Below are 25,298 nucleotides of genomic sequence, written 5' to 3' on the forward strand. Positions count from 1 at the left end.
CGAATTGCTGGGGATACCAAGAAAAGCAAAAGTCCAGATCTAGCCCACCAGGAGATCACATTCTAATGGGGTAGAGAGCATGCAAAAAATCATATGCAAAAAAAATGAAAATAAATAAAAATAAATTTAAAAATCATATACAGGTAAGACGAGTATAGTATAAATGGAAGGTAATCTAAACATTACAACCTGGAGGATGGGGGATTGGGAACCTGTCACAGGTGAGATTTGAGCTGAGTCTTGGGGGCAGCTAAAAAAGCCAAGACATAGGGACAAGGAGGAAGAGCATTCCAAAGGGATAGTCAGTGAAAAGAAATCAGGAGGTAAAGAACTGGATGAGAGGGACAGCAAGGAAACCAAAGTGACTGAGCGATAGAGTGCCATGGTAGGAAGTAAAGTCCAGGAAGACTCAAAAAGTAGGAAGAAACCACGTTGGAAAAGACTATAAAAAACAAAGGAATATTTTTATATCTGATCCGGGGGGGAGTAGGGAAGAAGAGAGAGAGAGAGAGAGAGAGAGAGAGAGAGAGAGAGAGAGAGAATATGAATGAATATATGAGAAAGAATAAATGAATGTGTGTGTAGGAGGCCAAGGAAGAGTAACATGCTCATACCTGAACTTTAGGAAGATTACTTTGGCAGCTGAGTGGAAAATGAATTAGAGTGAGAAAGGTTTGAGGCAGGAAGAGCAGTCAGAGGGTTAGTGCAGTAGTTCAAGTGTGACGTGATGAAGACTTGCCCTAGGGTGGCAGCTATGTGAATTGGGAGAAATGAACATATTTATATGAGAGATGTTATGAAGGTGAAAAGGACAAGGCTTGACAACAAACTGGAAATGAATGTGAGGAGTCCAGGATAACTTCAAGGCAGAAAAAGAACCAGAAGAGAGCAATGTCACAAAAACTTACAGAGGAGAGTATCCAGGAGAAGAGGATGATTCATAATGACAGAGACTCCAAGGAAGTAAAAAAGACTGAGGATTAAGAAAAGACCAGGAGATTTGGCAATCATTCTGTCAGTTAAAGTATTTCAGCTGCTGGGTAGAAAACAAGTGAGTGGTTTTGCTTATAGAACCATCTCTTACTGGACTAAGACAGAAAGTCTGAGTTTTAATGCCAGTTGTGCCACTGATCAGCCAGAGAAAAATGAGCTAAGTCACTTAGCATTTATTGTCCTGTTAAATAAAGAGATCAGATCAGATGCTATTAAGTCCCTTCCAGATATTTTTTGCTCCAGATTTTAATGTTTTAACCCACACAATCCTGCTTAATCCCTAATGGAACTAAAGGATAGTAATTTTACTAATCGTATGATTTCAGTTATATCTAACTATTACTGATAACTTTTTTTGTTATGGGAAGAATGCATCCCAAGTTCCAGCTCAGCATCCCAGGAGCATATACACCACTGCCCAGTAAGACACATTCAGAGGATCCAACTCAGAAACAGGAAGCACAGAGAGAAGAAATATATTTCAGGCCACCAGTAATGTGGTAGTTCTCTGCACTGCAGAAGGGAAGATAACACTTTCTATCTGTAGAAGAGAGGGGTATCCTTAAATAGAAATGAAGAATCTCACTTGTCCTGGTCTGTTAAAATGGGTCAGGAGGACCACAAATTCAATGTGAGTCAAAGAGAAGATCATTCCTCTTTTACTTTACCCCAGTCAGACCACAACTGGAATTTTGTATTCATTTGGGGGCATTTCTTTTTCAAACAAATTTTTTGTTATAAAAGGATAGTTGTCTAGAAGGGACAGGGGTAGACATACAGGGAGAAATATAGGTGATGTAAAAAAAAAAGCAACAACAACAATCTATTTTGAGAAAGAAATATTTTTTTAGTTAGAAACAGTCTTAGCGTCCTGGGTGAAGACTAAAACTCCACTCTGACGTTTCCTTTTGAGGAGTTATAGAAATAGATAGTTTCTAAGTAACCTTCTCTTACAGTCTATGATTTTTATGAGGTTTTCTCCTCTTACCAGGAAAAAGGAAAATAATATGTAAGTGATTACATAACACAAAGAATGGGAATTAGCGGCCTCATTGGAAACCTAGTTTCTGTTCCCTATAAATTACCAAGACATAAGCATAATTGAAGACAAACTAGATAAGCCACGGTATGGTATTTTCTTCTCTTTGATAAAAGAATACTTAGATACTAAATAACCTATGGTCTTAATTACCATAGGAAAATGTTCTCAAAGGAAATTGTAGGCATAAGGATATTAGGCCTAAGCAGCTATTGAAATATAGAATGGACCTACTTTTTGACCCCATGTTTTCAAGGGTTCTGTGTATGAAGCAACTGGTACTTTATTTTCAAAGGTGAGAGAGTTTCTATGGATCCAGTCCAAAGTCAGGTAGTCAGATCTCGGCTGGGAGCCAAAGGTCTAACCTACATGATAGGTTGAAAACAATAAAGAGCTTTTGCCAAATCCCTCAAAACAAGAATTGAGAGCTCTGGGAATTTTTGTTTATTTCAAAAAAATTTTAAGGTTCTTGGTCACTAAAAATGAAATTAATGTTTAATTTCAAAATATATAAAAGAAATAAGTGGCAGGGGAGTAAAGTTTAGATTAAAATATAAATGAGCTTTTAGTTTAAGTCACAGGAATGATTTCCTTCTCAGTTTGTAAAATCATATAGACAATAACTGAATTCTAACATAAACCATGTTTAAAAAAAGTATTCTGAATGCAGATTTCTCTTCCAAGTATAGGATCTTTGATTATTAATGCAAAATACTAGTTTTATTTGAAACATCATTTTTAAGCTCTTGTATTTTAGTCATAATCCTAGCAAGTACTAATATACTATATACCTCGTTAAAAATGTAGATGAACAAACAAGGCCAGAGGCTAAAAGCACTGTTCTCTCTATTACTGTAAATAAGAAGGCAAACTCTAGGTCAATCACTTCCCACCCAGGCAGAATAAGGGACAAAGGTGAAAGCTCCAGACTCAGACTTCCCTAATTCCCATTTATTTGTATAAATTGTTTATAAATTGAGGATTTCCTGTAATAAAACACAGAGGTCAGGCTAGGATTTCCTGTGAAAGTAATGAATATATATGGTGAATGATTTCATTTATAGGATTCAATTTGAGGCCATTCACCAAGAGCTCTCTCTTTTCCCTTCTTTATTTCATATCACCCAGATGCCTTCTGCCACGGTCTTCTCCTTTACCCTTGTCTCATGTAATGAGGTGACCCTTCTTGCCAAGGCATACTCCTCTACTTAACACAATTCATACCATTCCATCTTGGCTTCCCGAGCAGATCTCTATCATCCCTCATCTCTCATTGTCTTTAATCTTTCTCTATTAGTTGCTTCCATACTGCCTACAAACATGCCCATGCCTCCCCATTCTCAAAAAACTTTCCCTTCATCCATCCATCCATTGTTGTTAAATGTCATCTCCTCTCTCTCCTCCCCTGTCTACATAGGATCCTTTTACTTCCTTCCCTTTCATTTTCTTTTTAACTCTTCACATTCTGGCTTCCTACTCATTCAGTTGAAACTGCTCTCCAGTCATCTTGTGATCATCAAATCCAATGGCATTGTCTTATCTTCATCTTTCTTGATCTCTCTACAGCCTTTAACACTGATGCTATCCCATTTGATACTCTCTAACCCCTAGGTTTTCATGATACCCTCTCTCCTGGTTTTCCTCCTACATATCTGATGGTTCCTCCTCAGTATCCTTTGCTGAACCTTTATCGAAATTATTCCCATTAACCACAGGTGTCCCACAGGACTCTCTTCTGGGTCTTTTTCTGTTCTTCCTCTATACTACTTCACTCAGTAATTTCATCAACTCCCTTGGATTCATTTATCATCTCCATGTTGATGATTCTCAAATCTTCTTACCCACACCTAACTTCTCTGCTGATCTCCAGTCACACATCTTTAACTGCCAATTGGATACCTCAAACTGGATGCCCTATAGATATGTCAAATTCAATATGTCCAAAACTGAACTCATTACCTCAACCCTTCCCTCTTCCTAATGTTGCTTTTTCTAGAACATTGCAATCTTCTCTAGGGTAGGCTTGCAACCCAGGTATCATCCTTGACTTCTCATTCTCATACCTTATATCCAATTTGTTGCCCAGGCCTGTCAATTTTACCTTCATAACATCTTATCTCCTCTGACATTCCCACCACTCTGGGGCAAACTGAAATCACCTCAAGCCTGAACTATTACAATAGCCTTCTAGTTGGTCTGCCTGCAACTAGGTTCTCCCCACTCCTGTCTGCCTTCTACTCTGTTGTCCAAGTAGTTTTACTGGTCTGACCATGTCACCTCCCCACGCATACTCAACAATCTCCCATGACTCCTTATCATCTTTGAGATCAAATATAAAATCCTCTGTTTGGCATCCAAAACCCTTCATAACTTGGTCTCCTTCCTCCCACCCACCTTTCTACACCTTATACTCTCATCCTCATATACTCTGCCAACCAATGATATTGACTTCCTTGTGCTTCTTTGCTTAAGACACTCCATCATCTGACTGGGCATTTTCACTGTCTGTTTTCCATACCTGCAATTTCTCTCCCTCTTCATCTCCATCTGCTGGCCTCCCTGGTTTCTTTCAAGTCCTAGTTAAATCCCTCCTTTGACAAGAAGCCTTTCTTGAGCCCCCTTAATTCTAGTGCCTTCCTCTGTGTATTATTTCCAATTTCCCCTGTATATAGCTTGTTTGTACAGAGCTGTTTACTCATTGTCTTCCCCATTAGACTATGAGCTCCATAAGAAGAGGGAAGATCTTGTACCATTCCTTATATCCCCAGTGCTTAGCACAGTGCCTGATATACAGTTGGTTCATGATTTTTTTTTAAATCCTTTCTTTCTTAGACTCAATATTGTATACTGGTTCTGTGGCAGAAAAGCAGTAAGGGCTAGGCAATCGAGGTTAAATGACTTGCCCAAGATCACACAGGTACGAAGTGTCTGAGGCCAAATATGAATCCAAGATCTCTTATCTCTGGGCCCAGCTCTCTATCCACTGAGCCACCTCACTGTTCCCACAATAGGTGCTTAATAAATGTTTATCGACTGTCTGAAAACTGTTCTACTACCTTCTCTCTTATCTTTCAACTGTTTCAGAGGTTGAGGAGGATTGGAAAGTCCTCAAGTATTAAAGAACCCTGAGAACAAATCTCAGGATATGATCTAGCCAGAGGAGAGTAGAAGACTATCATCTCCTTATTTCTGGCTCAGTGCAGTCTAAGATCACACAGCCTATTCCTAGGCTTTCTCTATACAGACTAAATTCTCATCTTGGCTGCCATATTATTGACTCCTATTTAGCTTACAGTTCTCCTGAGTCTTTTTTTCTGTGGGTGGAATGGAGATGGGGGTGGGGGAGTTGAAAAGTAGGACAATAGTGAGACACCTTCTCTCTATTCAAGAACTCCTCTTTCCAACTAGCCCGGCACCATGCTAGATCAGAGAATCAACTCATGGCTGATTCATTCCACTAAGTATATCTCCTGAGTAGCTTGCTCTGTATATGGCAGTCAGTGTTGGTAAAGGCAAAATTTCTGACAAAATCAAGAAAGGTGTCATCCCTTTTGAGGATAATAGAACTAGAATAGCTCATCCTAGATGCCAAGAAAATGGCAGCCAAGTCTCTGTCTGGTTCTGATCAGCAGTTGCTTCTAAAAGGGACTTCTACTATAGCAGGGCAGCTGGGTGGTTCAGTGGATAGAGAGCCAGCCTTAGAGATGGGAGCTCCTTGATTCAAATGTGGCCTCAGACATTTCCTAGCTGTGTGATCCTCAGCAAGTCACTTAATCCCAATTGTCTAGCCCTTATCATTCTTCTGCCTCGGAACCAATGCATGGTATTGATTCTAAGATGGAAGGTAAGAAATTTTTTTTAAATACTTCTTATTGCTATTCTTTAGGTTCCTGGCTTCTGGGTCCTAGATTATCTCCATTAGGATCTTAAGGGAAAATGGTGGTCAAAGTGGTGGTGGTTGAACTTGGTAGGCACTTGTTGCTTTCTGTCTCTCCCTCAGAGTGCTTTGCTTGCTGCTTCAGCTAGACTGGTTTTACCTAGAAGGTTATTATAAGACATAAGGGCAGTATAAGACTCTAGGTGACAGAAAGAGAATCTATAAGAAGAAGAAATGAGAACTATCCTTACCTCTATAGTATACATTTTGGGTTCTTTGGGTGCCCTTTATTCTGTAAATAAAATGTTTTAAATGTAAAAAAATTTTAAACATTTTAAGCATAAAAATGTTTTAAACATAAAAAATACTTCTGTTCTAAAGCCACGCTTTAGATAATCATCTATATCATCTATAATCTATAGATTATCTATAATCATCTATCTATAATCATCGAATAGCATGATAATCATCTTCCTCCCCAAAATCTGTACCTCATCTTAGTATTTCTGGTTCTGTTCTTGTTCAGTCAGTCAGTCAATAAGCATTTATTAGTGACTTAATTCTTCCAAATCACTCAGGTCATAGGCAGCAGGACCACAGGCCAGCTATCTAATACAAATCAGGCAAGTGAATACCAATCAAGGTGAAACCAACATTTCCCAGGGTTTGAACATAACAGTATCTGGGAATGCCAAAGTCCATGCAAAGAGTAATTAGGAAAGAGTGTTGTCACATGGAAAGTGCATTGATATAGAAGTCAGACATTCTGCTCTGCTGTGCCATTAACCAATCATATGATTTTGGGCAAATTATTTAATTTTGTTTGGCCTCGGTTTTTCCATATATTAAACAAAAGCTTTGAACTACAATCAGTTCTTGCTTTATATAAGTGGACCATTCCACAGACATCTACATAAAGCAATTTTTTGTAATGTGAATTTGCCTTTGGACAGTGAAGGGAGGCAAGAAGGAAGTCATGTGCTGTGGAGGGAGGAGGCTGGCACATGGTTCAAGGACATGTGGTGGCTGGGGAAAGGAGAAGAAGGAGCACGTGGGACCAAGGCCAGCTGCATGGGGATCTGGCCAGATCTGAAGGAAAGGATGAGCAACATACAGGGGCAAACAATGGGGAAGGAGGTGAACAGGCAGAGTAGGGCAAAGGTCTCCTGTAAGAGTCAGCTGTCTCAAAGCAAGTTGCTATCAGGTGCTACCAGAGACAGAAGTCTCTCTACATATCTGTTCTTCAGCTTTCACTGGAGGGTTGTTTTTTGGGTTTTTTTTTAGGGAGGTTTTCTTGTCTGTGAGAGGGGGGACAGAGAGGCAGGAGCAAGGGGAGAGTGGACAGTATTGCATAATAAAGTTAACATAAGTATTTTTTTGGATGCAAATTTCTTTCCAAATTTTTCACTTAAAGTCAGATTTGAGTAATGTGAATTTACATAAAGTGAGGACTCTCTGTAAGTAATCTAAGTTTCATTCCAATTCTAAAATACCAAAATTCTATGACTATAAGACTTAGAGCAAGAGTTCTTAATCTGGCATCCATGAACTTAAAAAAATTTTTTTGATAAGTGTATTTTGACATAATTGATTTCCTTTATAATTCTATTTTTTAAATTTAGTACATTTCAAAATTTTATTCTGAAAAAGGGTCTATAGATTTCACCAGACTGCCAAATATCCTTGATACCCCATGGTACCCCAAAGGGTGAGACTAGTAGTTAAGATGGATTGAGGAAGCCAAGAATTTTAGGAGCAGAAGTAAAACAGATTGGGATCCAGGTACTTGATAATACCAGCAACAGAAAAGGTTAAAGCAGGTTAAATTCAGAAAACGGCTAGAAGAGAAGACCCTTCCCTCTTCATTCAGGTAGTAAGTCTATTGTAACCTGTTGACTGAGGTTATCCGTCTGATTCTCTATCTACCATGTTCTACCATGCTATGTTTGTGAGTATGTAGGGGGGAGGGGGAAGGAGAAGATAATGGAGGAAACCAGGAGAAGAAACCAGAACCAGGTAAAATATGCTCTTCATAATGAAAAAAGTGATCTTTAAAAGTTGTGGAGAATAGGAGAAGGTATTAGGAGAGAAAAAAGATAGATGTCTTGATTTTGGGGGGAAAAAAAAGAAAGAAAACAACAAAGAATGTAAGCTAGAGATATGGAAGACCTCCAGTACCTACAACTAAAAATAATGGTCTAAAGAGGCAACCAGACAATAGAGTTATCCACAAAAGGAATGAGCTTCCTTAGGAGATGGTGGGTTCTTCATTGGAGGTCTTCAAGCTGAAGCTGGTTTACCATATATCTTGGGAAAGGAATAGCAAGAATTCCTTTTCAGGAACTGTTTGTACTAACTGACTTCTGAGAGCCCTTTGACCCCTAAGATTTTGTGATTTTTAAATCCCTTTTGCCCTGGTGAGATTAAACCTTGAGAAGCACCTAGCATATAGACTTGGCATTAATAATGATGGCAAATAAGTGTCTGGCCAGGTAGCTAATGCAGGAAAGAGTAGTAAGCAGAGATAATTGGTTACCTGTCATCCAGACTTCAAATTTCCGAGCCACATTTGACTTTTCCTTCTCCCTTGCTCCTATATTCATTCACAAAATCCTATCAATTCTTCCTTCACAATCTTTCTCCCATGTATTCCTTCCTTTCTTTTTTGCCCCTTTTTTAATAATCATCAACAAATAAAAGCTTTTAGATATGCATAAAATGCACTAGTATATGAAATCGGGAGCTTCTGTTAAGTTTTACTGTAAAAGTATATATTTAATTTAAAGACAATTAGCCGAATCCATTCAAACTCTGAAATTTTATTTCATTAACTTAATTGTCTTTTAAATTATCTATTTGTTTTTTGTTTTGTTTTGTTTTGTTTTAAACCCTTGTACTTCTGTGTATTGTCTCATAGGTGGAAGATTGGTAAGGGTGGGCAATGGGGGTCAAGTGACTTGCCCAGGGTCACACAGCTGGGAAGTGGCTGAGGCCGGATTTGAACCTAGGACCTCCTGTCTCTAGGCCTGACTCTCACTCCACTGAGCTACCCAGCTGCCCCTTAAATTATCTATTTAAGCCTTGAATCAAACTACTCTTTGCCCTTGTTAGCTCTTGTCTGGCAGTGTGCAGATGGGCTAGCTCATTTACAAATGGATTCATTTGTATGTGTGTACTTTAACATATTCACTATATCTTGACTTCTCAATAAATTAAACAAGTCTTTTAATTATTCTAAATTCTAAATATTTTATTGGATAGCATTTCTATATCATAATAAATGTGCCAGAATTGCTCATTGTAAAATGGGTTAAAAGGAGATGCATACCTGAATTTATCACCAAATCTACAAACATTTACTTACTATCTACTCTGCAAAAGAGTAGATATTCTACAATATCTACTATGTCAGGCACTGGAGATAATATGAAGTTACAATAAAATCTTTGACTTTACTGGCCTGAGGTCTACCTAAGGGAATATGACTTATATGCAATAACTAAATGCAAAATAATATATGAGAAGTACAAAGCGATATATGAGATCCAAGAATGTGGGAAAGCAGATGAGAAGATAAGGATCGGGGCAGCTGGGTAGCTCAGTGGATTGAGAGTCAGGCCTAGAGACAGGAGGTCCTAGGTTCAAACCCGGCCTCAGCCACTTCCCAGCTGTGTGACCCTGGGCAAGTCACTTGATCCCCATTGCCTACCCTTACCACTCTTCCACCAAGGAGCCAATACACAGAAGTTAAGGGTTTAAAAAAAAAAAAGAAGAAGAAGAAGATAAGGATCGTTCTTAATTATTGCATGTTGAATCCTCCTCCATTCTCTGGGACCAAAATTGCTCATTGTAATTAATCTGGGTTTAGCTGTCTTTTAAGTGTTATTTTGATTTACATTATTATGATCATCATGTATGTTGTTCTCCTGAATCTATCTCCTTCACTTGAAATCATTCATACAAGTGTCTGGGATTCTAATTGGAAGCTGGGAATTATGAGAGGAAAATATGCTACATGTCCTTAGCAATTTCATCACAAAAATATTTTCTATAAAATTCTAAACTCTGCTTGGACTGACTGTACAAGAAAGTGTACTTTGGAATTATGGGACCATCCCTGTTTTTCAGACATGTCCAACTCCCTGTAACCCATTTTGGTTTGGTGTTTTTTGTTTTGTTGTTTGTTTGTTTTGGGCAAAGATACTGGAGTGGTTTGCCATTCCTCCTCTAGCTCAATTTGCAGATGAGGAAATTGAAGCAAACAGGGTTAAGCAACTTGCCCAGAGTCACAAAGCTAATAAGTAACTGAGGTCGGATTTGAATTAAAGAAGATGAGTCTTCTGGACTCCAGGCTTGGTGCACTATGTACCACTGCCTGGGGCCATTCTTAGCAAGAATTCTATATTGAGGCCACAGCCACAGAGAGTCTAGGGTGAAGGCCAGAATGTCCAGAAGAACAAATGCCTGCTGCCTTTTGAAAAGAAAAAAAAAAAAGTTCCCTTAAAAAAAAACAAATTAACATTAAACTAGATAGAAGTGACTTTACTGAGACTTCACAGCTTACATAGGGACTAGCTAGAAAAAAGAATACTACTGTACCATAAGACATGGCAATATGTACAGAACATCAAGAATTAAAAAAACAAAAACTAGGGAAGACTCGTATGAATAGCTGCAAAGTGAGCAAAACCAGACCAAGCTACACCAGTTCTTGACTTTCTTTGTGTCATGGATTCCTATGGCAGTCTGGAAAAATCTATGACCCCCCCCCCCTTCAGGATGTTTTTTAATAACTGAAGAAAATTCTACATTTTAGTTAGAGGAAAATAAAGGTGTAATGTTTTTCCCCATCCAAATTCCGAGACCTGAAATCACGGGCTCCCGGCTAAGAACCCCTGGTCTACACAGTGACCCCAATAATGTAAAGAAAGCCTTATTGAATGGCATCAGAACTCTGATCAATGCAGTGACTGCTCTTGATTCCAGAATACTCACGGTGAAGTCTGACTCTTCTTGGCAAGCAAATGATGGACCAGAGCTGCAAAATAGTCAGATGTGGCCAATGTGTTAGTTTGTTTTGCCAAGTGATTCTTGTTTGGCTCAAAGCTGGATTCCATTGAGGGATATGTGGCTGGTGAAAGGTGAAATGACTAAGGAAACAAAAGTTCAAACTTCCAGGCATATCAATTATTAAGCAATGCATGACAACTGCCCAAAATGCTGAGTTGAGACACCTGCCTCAGCTTAGGGCTGGACTTACAATGGGGGTGGGAGGGAGAGACAGACTTTTATACATTAAAGACAATTAATCAAATAAGACCAATTAATGAAAAAAAATGCACCATTCAATAACCTGATTTCTAACTGGAGGAAGGAACAGGGAACTTTCCAAGTTGGGAGTGGAAGAGTGATCAGGTATAGTCCTCTAAATTCAGAAAAAGAGGTGTCCCACTCCTCCCTCAAGTATCTGTAAACAATTAAAGGAATGTGGAAACTGTAACTGATCAGTACAGGGCCAGTGTTCAGATGACACATTTGGGTTGCTTAAGATGTACAATTATTAAGAAAACTCCTTGCATCAGTCACTGGATCTGACTGGATTTCTGATCAGCATAACTTAGTTAGGAATCTCCGCACAGCAGGCAGAGTTGGTCCAGCTTTCCAGCCACACAAGGATAGCTTCAAACAATGCAATAAGGTTTTCATCCAGTTTTCACAGCTGACTAAAGCTTTCTCACAAGTCAGAAATTGGAAAGGACGCCTAACTGAACAGAAAGGGAACTGAGCTAGCTCCAGAATTGAGTCAGAAGATGGAGTCGGTATAATTCACTCAGTCCCCACAATTAACTACTTGCTGCAGTAATCCCTTCAGTTCCCTCCATTTTTCCTCTTTGATTTCTGAGGGAGCGGGCTGCCCCCTCCCCCAAGGATTACTTAACTATAAGCCCAAACTATGAAGTGTTTCATAAATTCTGTATTTCTCTTTTTGCTCTGGCGAGCGGGCTGAATTGCTAGGTTTCTTACTCTAGTCATTATTAATAAAACTATTAAATATGATATTTAGTTCTTGGATATTAAATTTAAAATCCACACTTCTTAATTGGGGTGGGGGGAGAGTGTACAGTGTAGGGAACAGTTATGGAAGAAGAAACTAAGTATTAAAAGCATTAAAGCATTTGTTGTTTTTAAATTTCAAAAAAAATATTAAATATTAAATATAATATTTAGTTCTTGGATATTAAATTTAAAATCCACACTTCTTAATTGGGGTGGGGGGAGAGTGTACAGTGTCGGGAACAGTTATGGAAGAAGAAACTAAGTATTAAACTAAGTATTAAAAGCATTAAAGCATTTGTTGTTTTTAAATTTCCAAAAAAACAGATAATCATATGGTAGAAGTAAAAAAGACCAAGAGATCATGTTATAAAGTTCTCCTTTTCTTGACAAAGAAACCGAGGCCTAGGCAGTAATTTGCCCAAGATCTCGCAGCATCTTATCTTTTCTACCCCAGATCCCTTCATTTCTATAGCAACAGAGGCCTGGGCCAATGAAAAGCCTCTTGCTAGAGCTGCATTTTGAGAGCCAGCCCTGTCCAGGTCCCGTTAGCAATAAGTCTTTATAGCTGTCTATGCTTGCAGTTGCTTTATATAAACTATCCCTTTTATGGGAGTTGAAGCACAGTTTGAAAAGGGTTTTTGTCTCGTGTTGACCTTGTTTAGTCACATTAACGCACCAAGTCAGCTCCAGGGCCCCATTCCATTCTCCGAACATCTTCTGACATGCTGATAGTACTGAGCAGTGCAGGGTTTGGCTCACTTCTCTAGCAGGAGCAGCCTGTGGGACTCTTTTCTCAGGGACGGCGCTCATTCCTTCTTGACTAGAGACTCTCTTCTCTTTGACCCTCCTGCTGCAGCTGGGCTGAATTCAAGGAAGCTTTTTCTGAGCCTGGCCCTCTGTGTCTATTTTTCCAGAAAACGGGCAATGCTGTGAGAGCAATAGGAAGACTGTCCTCTATGGCAATGATCTCAGGGCTCAGTGGCAGAAAATCCTCGACAGGGTCACCAACCAGCCCTCTAAATGCAGAAAAGCTAGAAACAGAAGGTAAGACTCTCACAAAAACTCTGTATTCTTGGAGGAATTTGGTGGGGACAAGATGTTCCTGAGGGGGCAGCGGGGAGAGACGGGAGAAAAAGAGATAACGTTGTGACTTGTCCTTTGCGCAGTAGGAAGGAATTTGGACATGCTGAGATGCTGCTGGGCTTCCTGACCCTGCGTCCAGTAATTAAATTGGAGATTGTTTTTTAAAATGTGGGTTCAGACCTTGATTTGACGGCCCCAGAAGGAAATGAGGAACACTAAGAACCATTTGGTCTCAATTCCTCCTGCCATCTTTTTGCCATGACTTTCTCACAAATGCTTTTTTTTTTTTTTTGGTAGTCATTGCTCCTGAGCATTTCACAGCCTTTTAAGCACTTAGTGTCTATTATTATTAGTCTCTTGTTTTATCAGTCCTGGGATTTCATTGGTAAAACAGATTGCCCAGTTCTACCATTGCATATCAGCAACTATGCCACAGCCTACAGGATTAAAGAGTGGCCCAAAGGACGGGGACATCCCGCAACTTGCCCAGAGTCATATAGCCGGAATGAGTCTGGGCCAGGACCAGAACTTTGTGTCTGGCTCTCTATCCACTATGCCATGCCACTGCTAGTAGTAATGATAATGATGATGAAATTTAGTCTGATACCGTTCTTGGGAAGGTGGGAAAAGAGAGGACAGAATGACTGTTTTTCAGGTCTCTGGAGTGAGAGCTTGTTTCCCGTTTCATGTGAGCTTAGATCCAGTTTGCCTCTTTATCTCTGAGGCACCTCCGGTGAGTTAGATCCACCAAACTGGCTGGTAGCTTTGCCCTGGAGAGAAATTCATCCGAGACCCATCTGGGCCTTATTTGCAGCAAGCCCTGAACTTCACCTTTAGCTAATGTGACTGGCAGAGTGAGGTCTGTGGGTTTAAGGGACTTATTCTGTTTTATTCCACGCTCCCAACCCTCCAAGTAATTCACCTGTACCTAGAATTAGCTTTAGAGGCAGAGAAGGGCTGAGAGAGATGATGAGAGTATAAAGCCTTGGGGTCAAACTCTGCAGCAACAGACTTGTATCATTAGACTTAGAAATTCACCGAGTAATATTACCTATGTTTTTGAATTTTTACTTATTTTTAAAAAAAAAAAACATTTCCCAAATACATTTTAATCTAGATTGGGTTGCATTTAGAAGTTTTGAGACAACAAGCTCTGCTGAGCTGTAAGTTTTACACCTTTAGGGTAAGGATCCCTGGGCTTGGAATCCTCCTCCTCCTCATCATTTATAATGGCAAAGCACTTTTTATAGAGGTTATCTCATTTAATCCTTATAAAAACCCTAAGTCCTGTTACCTTCCTGCCTATTTTACAAACGAGGAAGCTGAGACTAAGAAAAGTTAAGGGTCTAGGGTCACAAAGCTAGGAAATATAGGAGGAGGGATTCAAACTCAAATCTTCCCAACTACAAAACCTGTATCTACTTCATTCATTAAGACCTCTCTAAGGGTTCAAGGCCCAGTTCTGACACTTACCAACCATGTAACACTCTACAACTCATTTATCAGATACTTAGTTCTCATATGGGAAACGAGGAAACTTGTTTTGGGGGCAGGTAGGTGACACAGTGGATAAAGCACCAGGTCTGGAATCAGGAGGACCTGAGTTCAAATCTGGCCTCAGACTTCCTAGCCATGTGACCTTGGACAAATCACTTAAAACTAATCGTCTAGCCCTTGCTGCTTTTCTAACTGAGAACTAATACTAAGACAGAAGGTAGGGGGCAGCTGGGTGGCTCAGTGGATTGAGAGCCAGGCCTAGAGGCAGGAGTCCTAGTTTCAAATCCGGCCTCAGACACTTCCTAGCTATGTGACCCTGGGCAAGTCACTTAACCCCCATTTCCTAGCCCTTACTGCTTTTCTGCCTTGGAACCAATACGTAGTATTGATTCCAAGATGGAAGGTAGGGGTTTTAAAAAAATTAAAGACAGAAGGTAAATGATTTTTTAAAAAATAAACTTATATTAGGTATTTCTTGGAATTAATTGCAAGGAGGTTTTACGAACTTTAAAATGCTATAATAATGTGAGTTTTTGTTTATTTTTCCTAATGAAACCTTAAATCCATATCTGTAGGGAGGAAAGAAAATGAAAAGTGCTGAAAAGTTTCAAATGCAGCTAGAACTTGGCTCCTCTTGTATGAGGGCCAGAGGGGAAGCTGAGCTGCCAGATTAGGACAAAAGATTGTCTATCTAAAATGCCCTGGGAAGCTGAGTGTTCCTGCTGACATAGTACTCCCAGGACTCTTTCCCCTTGAAACAATAAGAAATACAACTGCCAAGGAAACCACCTCCAGGTCTGATATCTCTCCCCCATATAATGCCAACTGTATAAAAAGCATAAAGCAGATGTCTTTCCTTTGAAAAGGGAATTTCTTTTTTAATGCATTGGCATGAACAGTAGGAGGGAGGGAGGCATAAGGCAGTCCATATCCCCGATTTGGGCATCTTCCAGGAGTCATTTAGCAGCTCGCCCACAAGGCCCAGGAGGCAAGCCGGCCATTGACTCAGTTCTCCCCGTTTGGTGTGTTGTTCATTTATAATATTGGGAGTAGGGGGGAAGGATCTTTTTTTTTTTTTTTTTTTTTTTTAAAATCTGACTGTTAGGGCCACGGAGGGCTGAAGGGGATAGGGGAGCCAAGCATCTCAAGAAATCTCTCCCCAAAGTTACAACCATTCATTGCCTTTTGCTGCCCCACAGAAGATGTCTCCCAAGCTTTCCTTGAGGCAGTGGCTGAGGAGAAGCCCCACGTGAAACCCTATTTCACCAAGACCATTCTTGACATAGAGGTGGTGGAGGGAAGTGCTGCAAGATTTGACTGCAAGATCGAAGGTAAGTGGCCAGGGGCCTTCCCTTGCCACATGCTTGGTCACATTTCCACATCACTTTCAAAGAATAGCAGGATGTTCGCTCTATGCTCCTTAGAAAATCATCCCCTTCCCCTCTGCCATGTAGTTCCCTGAAGTTTAAAATTAGTCAGTTGGTCAGTAAGGATTTAATAACTGCCTACTGTGTGCCTGGCACTGTGCTAGACACCAGAAACTGAAATCATCCCAACCCTTTAGAACAGGGGTCAGCAATCTTTTTGGCCGTGAGAGCCATAAACGCCACATTTTTTAAAATGTAATTTCGTGAGAGCCGTACAGTGCTCACAGTGCACTCCTGTAACAGCGGCTGAAAAAAAAAATGACTTTATGGCTCCTGCAGAAAGAGCCATATCTGGCCCTCAAAAGAGCCAGATATGGCTCAAGAGCCATACATTGCCGACCCCTGCTTTAGAAGTACAAATACAAGCATATGCAGAATAACCATAAAGAAAGCAAAGACAAATACATATAAAAGTGTCAAATACAAGGCTATATGGCTGGGGAGGACACAATGGGGTGAGAGAATCAAGAAAGGTTTCTGGTGGAAGATAGTACTTGAGTTTCCTCTTCAAGCAAGAAAAGGACTCTGAGGCCCAAGTAAGGAGGACTTCATTTTAGATATGGGGGAAGGCCATGTAATAATAATAACTGGAGCTGCCATTTATAGAGCACTTTACAAATTTTATTTTTGATAAAATATTTGATCCTCACAACAGCCCCGGGAGGTGGGTGCCATGATTATCCCTGTTTTGTTGTTATTGTTCAATCATGTCTGACTCTTCATGATCCCATTTAGAGTTCTCATGGCAGAGATACTGGAGTGGTTTGCCATTTCCTTCCCCAGCACATTTGACAGATGAGGAAACTGAGGTAGACAAGGTTAAGTGACTTGCCCAGACACAACTAATAAGTGCCTGAGGCCAGATTTGAATTCAGAAAGATGAGTCTTCCTGACACCAGGCCAGGCACTCTATCTACTGGGCCACCTACCTGCCCCATTTTACAAATGAACAAACAAATTTTAAGTGACTTGTCACAGCTTACAGAGTTCTAAGACAAGATTTGAACTCAGATTCCTGACTCTAGGTACAGCCCTGTATCTATCATGCAGAAAGTACCAGGAGCTAAGTTCAGGAGAGATGCCTTCAAGAGAAATGATCACACCCCTTGCAGTGGGTCACTAAAAAGAGACAAGTGCCATAATTTAAGGGATCATTTTCATAGGCCCGAGTGGGTTCAAAATGTGTTTAAATGATTCTAGGGTCAAGAAAGCCTATGTCACAAATCAATCAATCAAGTCTATTATCAGGCATTTTTAAGACATTTCCTCTCTACTAGACACTTGTGCTTAGACCTGGAGATAGAAAGACAAAATTGAAAACAGTCTCTTCCTTCAAGGAACTTATATTCAACCCTCGTGTACATCTATGTCTATTCAGAATATAGGGATGGACACTTTACCTGTGATTTTATTGGTACAGGGAATGCCCCCAACTTTTAAGAAGTCAAATGACTTGCCCAAGGTCACACAGCCAGAATGTGTCAGAAGAGATACTTGAACTCAGGCTCCAAGCTCAGCTCTAGATCAATCAAGAAATGTTCATTAAGGGAGGCAGCTAGATGGCTCAGTACATGAAAACCAGACCTAGAGATCAGAGATCCTGGGTTCAAATCTGGCCTTAACTGCCTTCCTGTATGACTCTGGGCAAGCCACTTAGCCCTCCCATTGCCTGGCCTTTACTGCTCTTCTGCCTTGGAACAAATACACAGTATTGATTCTAAAATGGAAGATAAGAGTTCCTACTATGTGCCAGACACTGTGCTTGGTGATAGGGATATGAGTACAATGAATGAAACAATGTCCACCGTAAGGGATAAAAATTAAAGGTTGGATTAAGTTTATGAGAAATGTGGTGGCCATAAATTATTACTCAAGTCAGAATGACTTTTTAGCAATTTATTTATAAATAGAGGGAAAGAATGAAAGTAAGGAAATCAGAGAGAGAAGATAATTTCTCCAGCCTAGTCTGAACCACGCAGGGCTTCAGAGGCCCCAGCAAAGGGGTCCCAGAAGTAAATTACACAAGGGTTTTAGCCACGAGGCCTCCTGTAAGACAAGGGGCCTCTCTGGAGGCTAGTACCTCACAAAAACAAAACAAAACAAGAAAGGAGTCAGTCTTTTTCATTCACCCACATGGTGGTTCTAAGAGAAAAAAATCCAATTGTAGTCCAAGGTCCCAAGCCAGAGCTCCTGCAAGTTCAAGTTGAAGGTGAAAGACCTGGTCACAGGAAGTTCTTGCTACTTTTAAAGACCATTCCTTTTGTCACTTCCTGTGCCTTCCTTCTACTTTACGTTGAGCAATTACAGCTAAAGCTTTGCTTAGGATTGCCCAGGGGGCAGTTAGTCAATTCTGATTCATTACCCACTATTGCACACATGGGTCACAGACCTTCCCATACTTAAGGATAAGTGGGATGTACACACTTCTGGTGATTAATCTAAAAATGGGCAGGGCATCCCATCTTCACAATCCCCGCTGTGATCATTTGGGAGACTAGTCTCTCCAATTCATTATTTGACACAATCATCTTGTACCCCTAAAAATCTTCCAACTACAAGTGCAAACAATATTGCACCTTCTAAGAGAAAACTACAATAGTTAGAGATAAGAGGAAAACAGGAGAGAGAAAGCAAAACCAATGTTTGCTAGGTGCATTGACAAAAAGCCAATTAGGGAGCAGTCCTGTTTGGCACAAGAGTGTACCTTCAAAATAAATGTGTTCAACCCCCTTCAGTTCAATCAATTATACCCCAAAGTTCATTCTGGATCTTCTTGATGCAGTGTAGGTTTCCGCAGGCATTTTCCTCCAAATTGTTCATTTTCTGGATTCAAGGAGTTAGCAAGCTTCTTTTCCTGAAATTTTTCTCAAACAAAATTTTAAATCTTGGATTTTTGTGAAAACATATACATTGCCTGCAAAGCCTCTATCCACTGTACTACACTGCTTCTCTTACCAAATGTATGCAAAATAAAAACAAATTGATTTTTTGGAGTAAACCAAGGTAGCTGAGAAGATGGATTCCTGGGTGGTTCTCAATGAAGTAAGAAAACTATTTAACAAGATAACAATGTAATGTCTATTGGAGCCATAAGCATTGTCCCAAAGACATACCCAGAATGGCAGATTGGAAGAAGTTGTGGGTTTGGTAAGAATGGAAAGAAAAGCAAGATAATTTCAAAAATGTGGGTCTTAGACCCAAACCCTGAATCAGACCACCTGGGACTAGTGGTTGGAGAGCCATTCATTACAGCCAGAAAGCTCCTGAATTCAGTCCTGCCTAGGCACTCCTACCACGTGACCAAGATGGAGCCTATCTGTGCTCCTAGGCAGCTCTGTCAATTACAAACAAGTTGTCATTTTTATTGTAATTTATAGTTGACAAATAATCCACATTGGTGGAGAGTGTTCCTACTCTGGTAATTCTACAAATAAATCACAGGACTAGACTCCCTCCCCACTCTGGCACTTCTTTAAAAAATGTTTTTACATAAGTGATTATCCATTAAATGTGCCTCCTGGCAGGGGTAGGAGTTGTGTGTAGGAGATTCAAGAACATAGACTCTGAACTGATAAATAAGGACAGAATGCTCCTTGGAATGAATGTTAGGATTTTTTAGTTCTTAAATGTGATTTTTATTCTGCATTGGAGCCAGAAATTTGCAAGAAAGTATCTTCCAAATTAAAATGGAAGTCAATAGAAACCTAATAAATATTTCTTTTTTTTATTTTTTTAATTCTTACTTTCTGAATAGCAATTCTTAAGACAAGGGCTAGGGCCACACAAATGGGGTTAAATGATTTGCCCAGAGTCATATAGCTATGAAGTGTCTGAGGCAGATTTAAACTCAGGTTCTCTTGACTCCAGGCATGGTACTTTATCTACTGTGCCACTTAGCTGCCCCAAGTATTTCTTTTACATAAGACTTTTTAGGAATATACTTATGCATAATCCAAGATCAACCTTGATAGTCAATTTTCAGTTTCCATCAGCAGATTATTAAAACAACTAAGAACAATAGCTAGCATTTAGATAGCACCTTCAAGTTTGCAAAACACCTTACAAATATCATTTCATTTTATCTTCTCAATGACTATACTATTGCTGATGTTACTTAAACTAAGGTAGAAAGCGTTTAAGTGACTTATCCAGGTTTACATAGCTAGTAAAGTGCCCCGAGTTTAGACTTAAACTAAGTATCAGTTTTCCTGATCTGAGATCAACTAGATGGCATAGTGGATAGAGCTTTGGGTCTAGCTTCAGGAAAACTCATCTTCCTAAGTTTAAATCTAGCCTCAAGCACATATTAGCTGTGTGACCCTGGGCAAGTCACTTGCCCTGTTTGCCTCATTTTCTCATCTGTAAATAAGCTGATGAAGGGAATGGCAAACCATTTCAGTATTTTGCCAAGAAGAACCCAAAGGGGGTCACAAAGAGCTGGACATGATTGAAAAGTGATTGAAAACTTCCTGACATCAGGTCTAGAATTCCATCCATTGAACCATCCAGATAACTAGTTTTGTCTTACCATGACTACTCTGTTGACATTATCAACTTCCCTGTTCACTCTTACTACCAAATTAGTGTGTACCTCAGGGGCCCCTTCTGACTTGTACTACCTGTGTGTCCTTGAACAAATCCCTGAGCTTCAGTTTTCCCAACTGTAAAATTGGGGGAATGGATAGAATAAATAGCTTCTAAGGTCTGTTTTAGCTATAGATTTGTGATCCTGTCATCCTATGGAGTTTTGAAAAAGACCACAAACTATTTGTGTGTGTAAATGAGTGAAACTTCATCCTGAGTATTGGTGTTGACCATGGCCAGACTGGGATGAGGCAGCGAGTCACCTTCTTATAGCCTCTCTTTTGATTTGAGCTTTTCTCTTTTCATAGACATTTCCATTGAAACCTAAGGACTTCAATGTTTTCTAAAGTTGATTAGAATATTTTTGTTCCCTGCCCCCTTATTAAATGAATATCTGGTGTTGAGAAATGCTTCCTGCAACCTTTATTTTTTCCTGTCTGTACTGCAGGGTACCCAGACCCTGAGGTTGTCTGGTTTAAAGATGATCAATCCATCAGGGAATCTCGCCATTTCCAGATAGACTACGATGAAGATGGGAACTGCTCTTTAATTATCGCTGATGTTTGTGGGGATGATGATGCCAAGTATACCTGCAAAGCAGTCAACAGTCTGGGAGAAGCCACCTGCACTGCTGAGCTCATTGTGGAAACCATGGGGAAGGAAGGGGAAGGAGAAGGAGAAGGGGAGGAAGAAGAGGAAGAGTAACACAAGGCTACAAAGAAAGAGCCTTTTCCAAATCCCATCATATAGACTATTTCTGTAAAGTTCAGGAAAAACCAAAAACCAAAACATTAAAAACAACTTAGTGTGATAGCTATATTTAGGCCATTGGGGGTTGATTCTTCAGCACAATCAGTTGATACCTCTCAGCTTTATTTATGGGCATTAATCTGAATTAGCAGGCACCTCAAGATGCTAGAGTGGCTAGTTTTAGAGTAGAAAAGCCATCTAATAATTTGCCTGACCAATTTGTTTTTTTATTAACTTTATTTTTTTGATTAATCAAAATCTTTTTTTTTCTCTTTCCCCCTTCCCCTTCAAACAACAAAAACAGCAAAAAATACCTTGCAACCAATATGGAGAGCCAAAGAAAACAAATTCCCACATTGGTCCCATCCCAAAAATATACAGGACGTCCCCAAAGCCTTAGTGCAGTTTTAAGCTATGAGACCTAAGACTTTGGAGACACCCTAGGTGACTCACTTTGGGCCCTGAGCCCATCATTATTCTGCCAGGAGGTGGGCAGCATGCTTTTATCACTGGTCCTTTGAAATCATGTTTTGACCAATTTTTTTATTTTTATTTTTATTTTTTTTGCTGGGGAAAAGAGCAAAAAATACTTACCTAAATCCCTTCTTTGAGACCTTTTATGACAACTCAGCTTGTAGCTTGGGTCCTGACCAAGACCACAGCAGCTGACATGGCTTCTAAGTTCTCTGTGGATTTCTGAGGTTTCTTTGCCTTGCTCCATGACACCAGGACACTTTCTGGTCTTCCAATGCAGCCCTCTGTTTTGGAGCCAACACAGCCCTTCTAGATTTAAGAGGTAAATTTTATTGCAAGTGTGCTGCTGTAAGTTGGGTCTTTAATTCCTCCCCATTCCTCCCCCTCCAAGTTCCCTTGGATATAAACTCGGAATCTGCTCTATTTAGGCTCTATTTAGATCAGTCAGTACCTGGTTTGTTACAATCCCTTTAGAAAGTTCCCCAATTTACTTGGAAAAATACAGCCTCTGTCCTTCCATCCTAACCAAGTGAAAAAAAGTTTTCCCTTTCCTTGCAAGGCTCTAATAGTGTTAGACATGTGTGCAGGAAATAAGCATAATAGCCTAAGCAGGGGACCCTTGCTAATAAATCTCTTCATAAATCAGGAGTCAGATACGTGCTTAATTAGCAGGTTATCAGTAGAGCACATATATAAGCAAGAATTTTTGCACTGGATAGTGTGAAAATCAGTTTGGTAAAAAAAGGTAGTCTTCTGTTATCATTATTATTATTTATTTGGCCACTTAGAAACAGATTTCAACTGATGACTTAGTTTTAGACCATCATGTACTTTGGAATCACCTTCAGAAGTAGTCGTAGAGTTGAATTATTCTTTTATTCCAAACACTTTCCAAAGAAGCTTGTTTACCCTATGTGTTCCACAATGTTTTTCATCTTGAATGTGCAACAAAATCTGTCCCCCAAACCCTGCGATTTCTCCTCGGGTCTGATAAATCCATTCAGACTTTGCATCTATGTATGATCCTAAATAAAGCTTTTTACTTTCTTTCACAGTCCTAGTTAGCACTTAGCTGTTTTCTTGTTCAAGGCTAATAACAGAGGCCTTGAGCTGATGTGCAAAATACATTTTGTTGTGTGTATAGCATTCCAAATATCTCTGTATGTATGTATACATACATATGTATATATACATTTTTTTTTCCTTTTCCACTGTTTGTAATGTGCAGCAACTTAAAATGTCAGGGGGAAAAGGTAGTTCTTAACAGTTCCTTAAACCATTTCTCAATGTACAATCCGACAATTCGTGCAATTCTACACAGTATCAACTTTAGGATGTTTGATATTACCTAGTTTAATGTCTCATATTATTTTATGTTTTTTGTTTTAAAGAACTTTTTATCTGCTTTGCTCTTTGCTGCTAGGTTCAAATTGCCAGAGTGTTTTTAATTTCTTTTTTTTTTTTAAACAGATAAGAGAACATCTGTTTTCATAGCCACAGTATTGCCACAGTTCATTATAAGAAAGGGTTTTCTCATTTGATTTAGTGCATTCAGAGCTTTTCTCACCACTTTAAAATGTGTTTAGATAATAATGATGTGTGCGCGTGTGAGTGTGTGTGTATGTGTGTGTTTGGGTTGGTTTTTTTTTTTATACCTTCTTGAAATTATGCTAACATTTTCCCCAGTTTGTTATACCATCAAAACGGTAAGAAATGAGAACACTACAGCTGTAGTTAACTCACAATTTTTAAATAAAGAATACCACAAAGCATGCTAGTTGTATAATTTTTTTGTGCAATCTCATTTGTTTGCATGCCATGGACTTTGTTGTACAAATGGATTTGGGTATTAGAATCCAAACAATTTTGCACAAATGTGAGCGGTCTTTGTAAAAAAATTTTTAACAATTCACTTTATAACAGGTCACGTGATAAGTTATTGCTGTCAGTACATTTTGCTAACATGTAGGCCAATTTCTCTTAAGTATTAGTCATAATTTTATATTAAATGTTATATTTGTAATCCTATGGCATATGTTTTGCAACCTGTCAGAAGGAGATTCTAACAGGTAACAGCAATTATACTCTTCCTTGTTGTTCAGTCATATCTGAGTCTTCATAACGGAGTGGCTTGCCATTTCTTCTCCAACCTGTTTTACAGATAAGAAAACTGTAGCAAACAAGAGTAAGCAACTTGCCCACAGTCTCAAAGCTAGTAAGTGTTTGAGGCCATATTTGAACTCAGGAATATGAATCTTTCTGACTCTAGATCTGACACTCTATCCCCCACTTAGCTGCTCCATACTATTCTTACTGATAGTTTTCTTTTCTTTTTAGCTGAGATTTTCTTTCTTCATGAATCCAAAAGGTGTTCCCTGATGATGACCAAATAAATGTCATCTCTCTCAGCTAAGTAGCACAGTGGATAGAGTGCTGGGCCTAGAGCAGAAAGACCCGAGGTAAAATCTGACCTCGGATACTTATTAGCTTTGTGACCCTGGGCAAGTCACTTAACCCTGTTTACTGCAGTTTTCCTCATCTGTAAAATGAGCTGGAGAAGGAAATGGAAAACCAGTTCAGTATCTTTGCTAAGAAAACCCCAAATGGGGTCAAGAAGAGTTGGACACAATTGAAATGAATGAAAAACAACTCTCAGTTTACTATCCTTCTTGTTGATCCTACCACAAGAGACCATTTATCAGAAGGCCTAATCTGAAAGGGACCAATCTTTGATCAATAATATTTTTATTATTATCCAAAATTATTACATCATAATTTAGAAATGTCTGAGTGACTACAATGTCTTCAAAGGAAAAGAAGTCTCAATTCTTTCCTAATGGAAAATAAAGACTAGTTATTTGAAAATAGGTAAAAGGGGGCAGTTAAATGGCACAATGGATAGAGCACCAGGAATGGAGTCAGGAGAGCCTGGGTTCAAATATGTCCCCAGACACTTAGCTGTGTGACCCTGGGAAAGTCACTTAACTCCCATTGTCTAGCCCTTGCCCTTCTGTCTTAAAGTTGTTGCTAAGACAAAAGTAAGGATTTTCTAAAAAGTAGGTGAAAGGCAGTGTGAACTAGTGGAGTGCTTGTCAAAAGTCCTGGGTTCCAGTTCAGTCTCCTACACACACTGAACTATGTGGCCCTGAGAAAGTCCCCTAACTCTCAGTCCAGGATTTGTCTATCAGTGGCAAATGTGCAAGTATACACACACACACACACACACACACACACACACACACACACACACACACACAGTAAGAGAATTGGTTTCCTTTTAATCCTATATGTATTTACTGTGTGTGTTTAAAAGTATTTTTCTGAGAATTGGTCTGTAGATTTCATCAGAACTACTGAAGAAAAGCTTTTCTTTCCTTTAACATTTTAAAATACCCATCCTATGTTTCTCATCATGGAAGAAGGACCCTGTGAGCCCTTGGTTTATAATTTAGGTAATTCCCACTAAGAGAGCCAGTTATTACCATCTAAGTGGAGACCCTAACATTTCAAGGACTAA

General features: G+C 39.4%; 1 protein-coding gene across 1 annotated transcript in view; it reads left to right on the forward strand.

The window, feature by feature from the left end:
• Window positions 1-23,553, forward strand: part of MYLK (myosin light chain kinase) — a 331,964-nt gene extending 308,411 nt beyond the window's left edge. Inside the window, exons 29-31 of the mRNA XM_044670040.1 lie at window positions 12,881-13,010; window positions 15,746-15,877; window positions 21,006-23,553. Of these exons, the coding sequence (XP_044525975.1) occupies window positions 12,881-13,010; window positions 15,746-15,877; window positions 21,006-21,262 (519 nt within the window). The 3' untranslated portion in view covers window positions 21,263-23,553. The remainder of the gene's footprint in view (window positions 1-12,880; window positions 13,011-15,745; window positions 15,878-21,005) is intronic.
• Window positions 23,554-25,298: the final 1,745 nt, after the last annotated feature.

The sequence above is a fragment of the Gracilinanus agilis genome, chromosome 3 (genome assembly GCF_016433145.1).
Source record: "Gracilinanus agilis isolate LMUSP501 chromosome 3, AgileGrace, whole genome shotgun sequence".
Classification (NCBI taxonomy): domain Eukaryota; kingdom Metazoa; phylum Chordata; class Mammalia; order Didelphimorphia; family Didelphidae; genus Gracilinanus; species Gracilinanus agilis.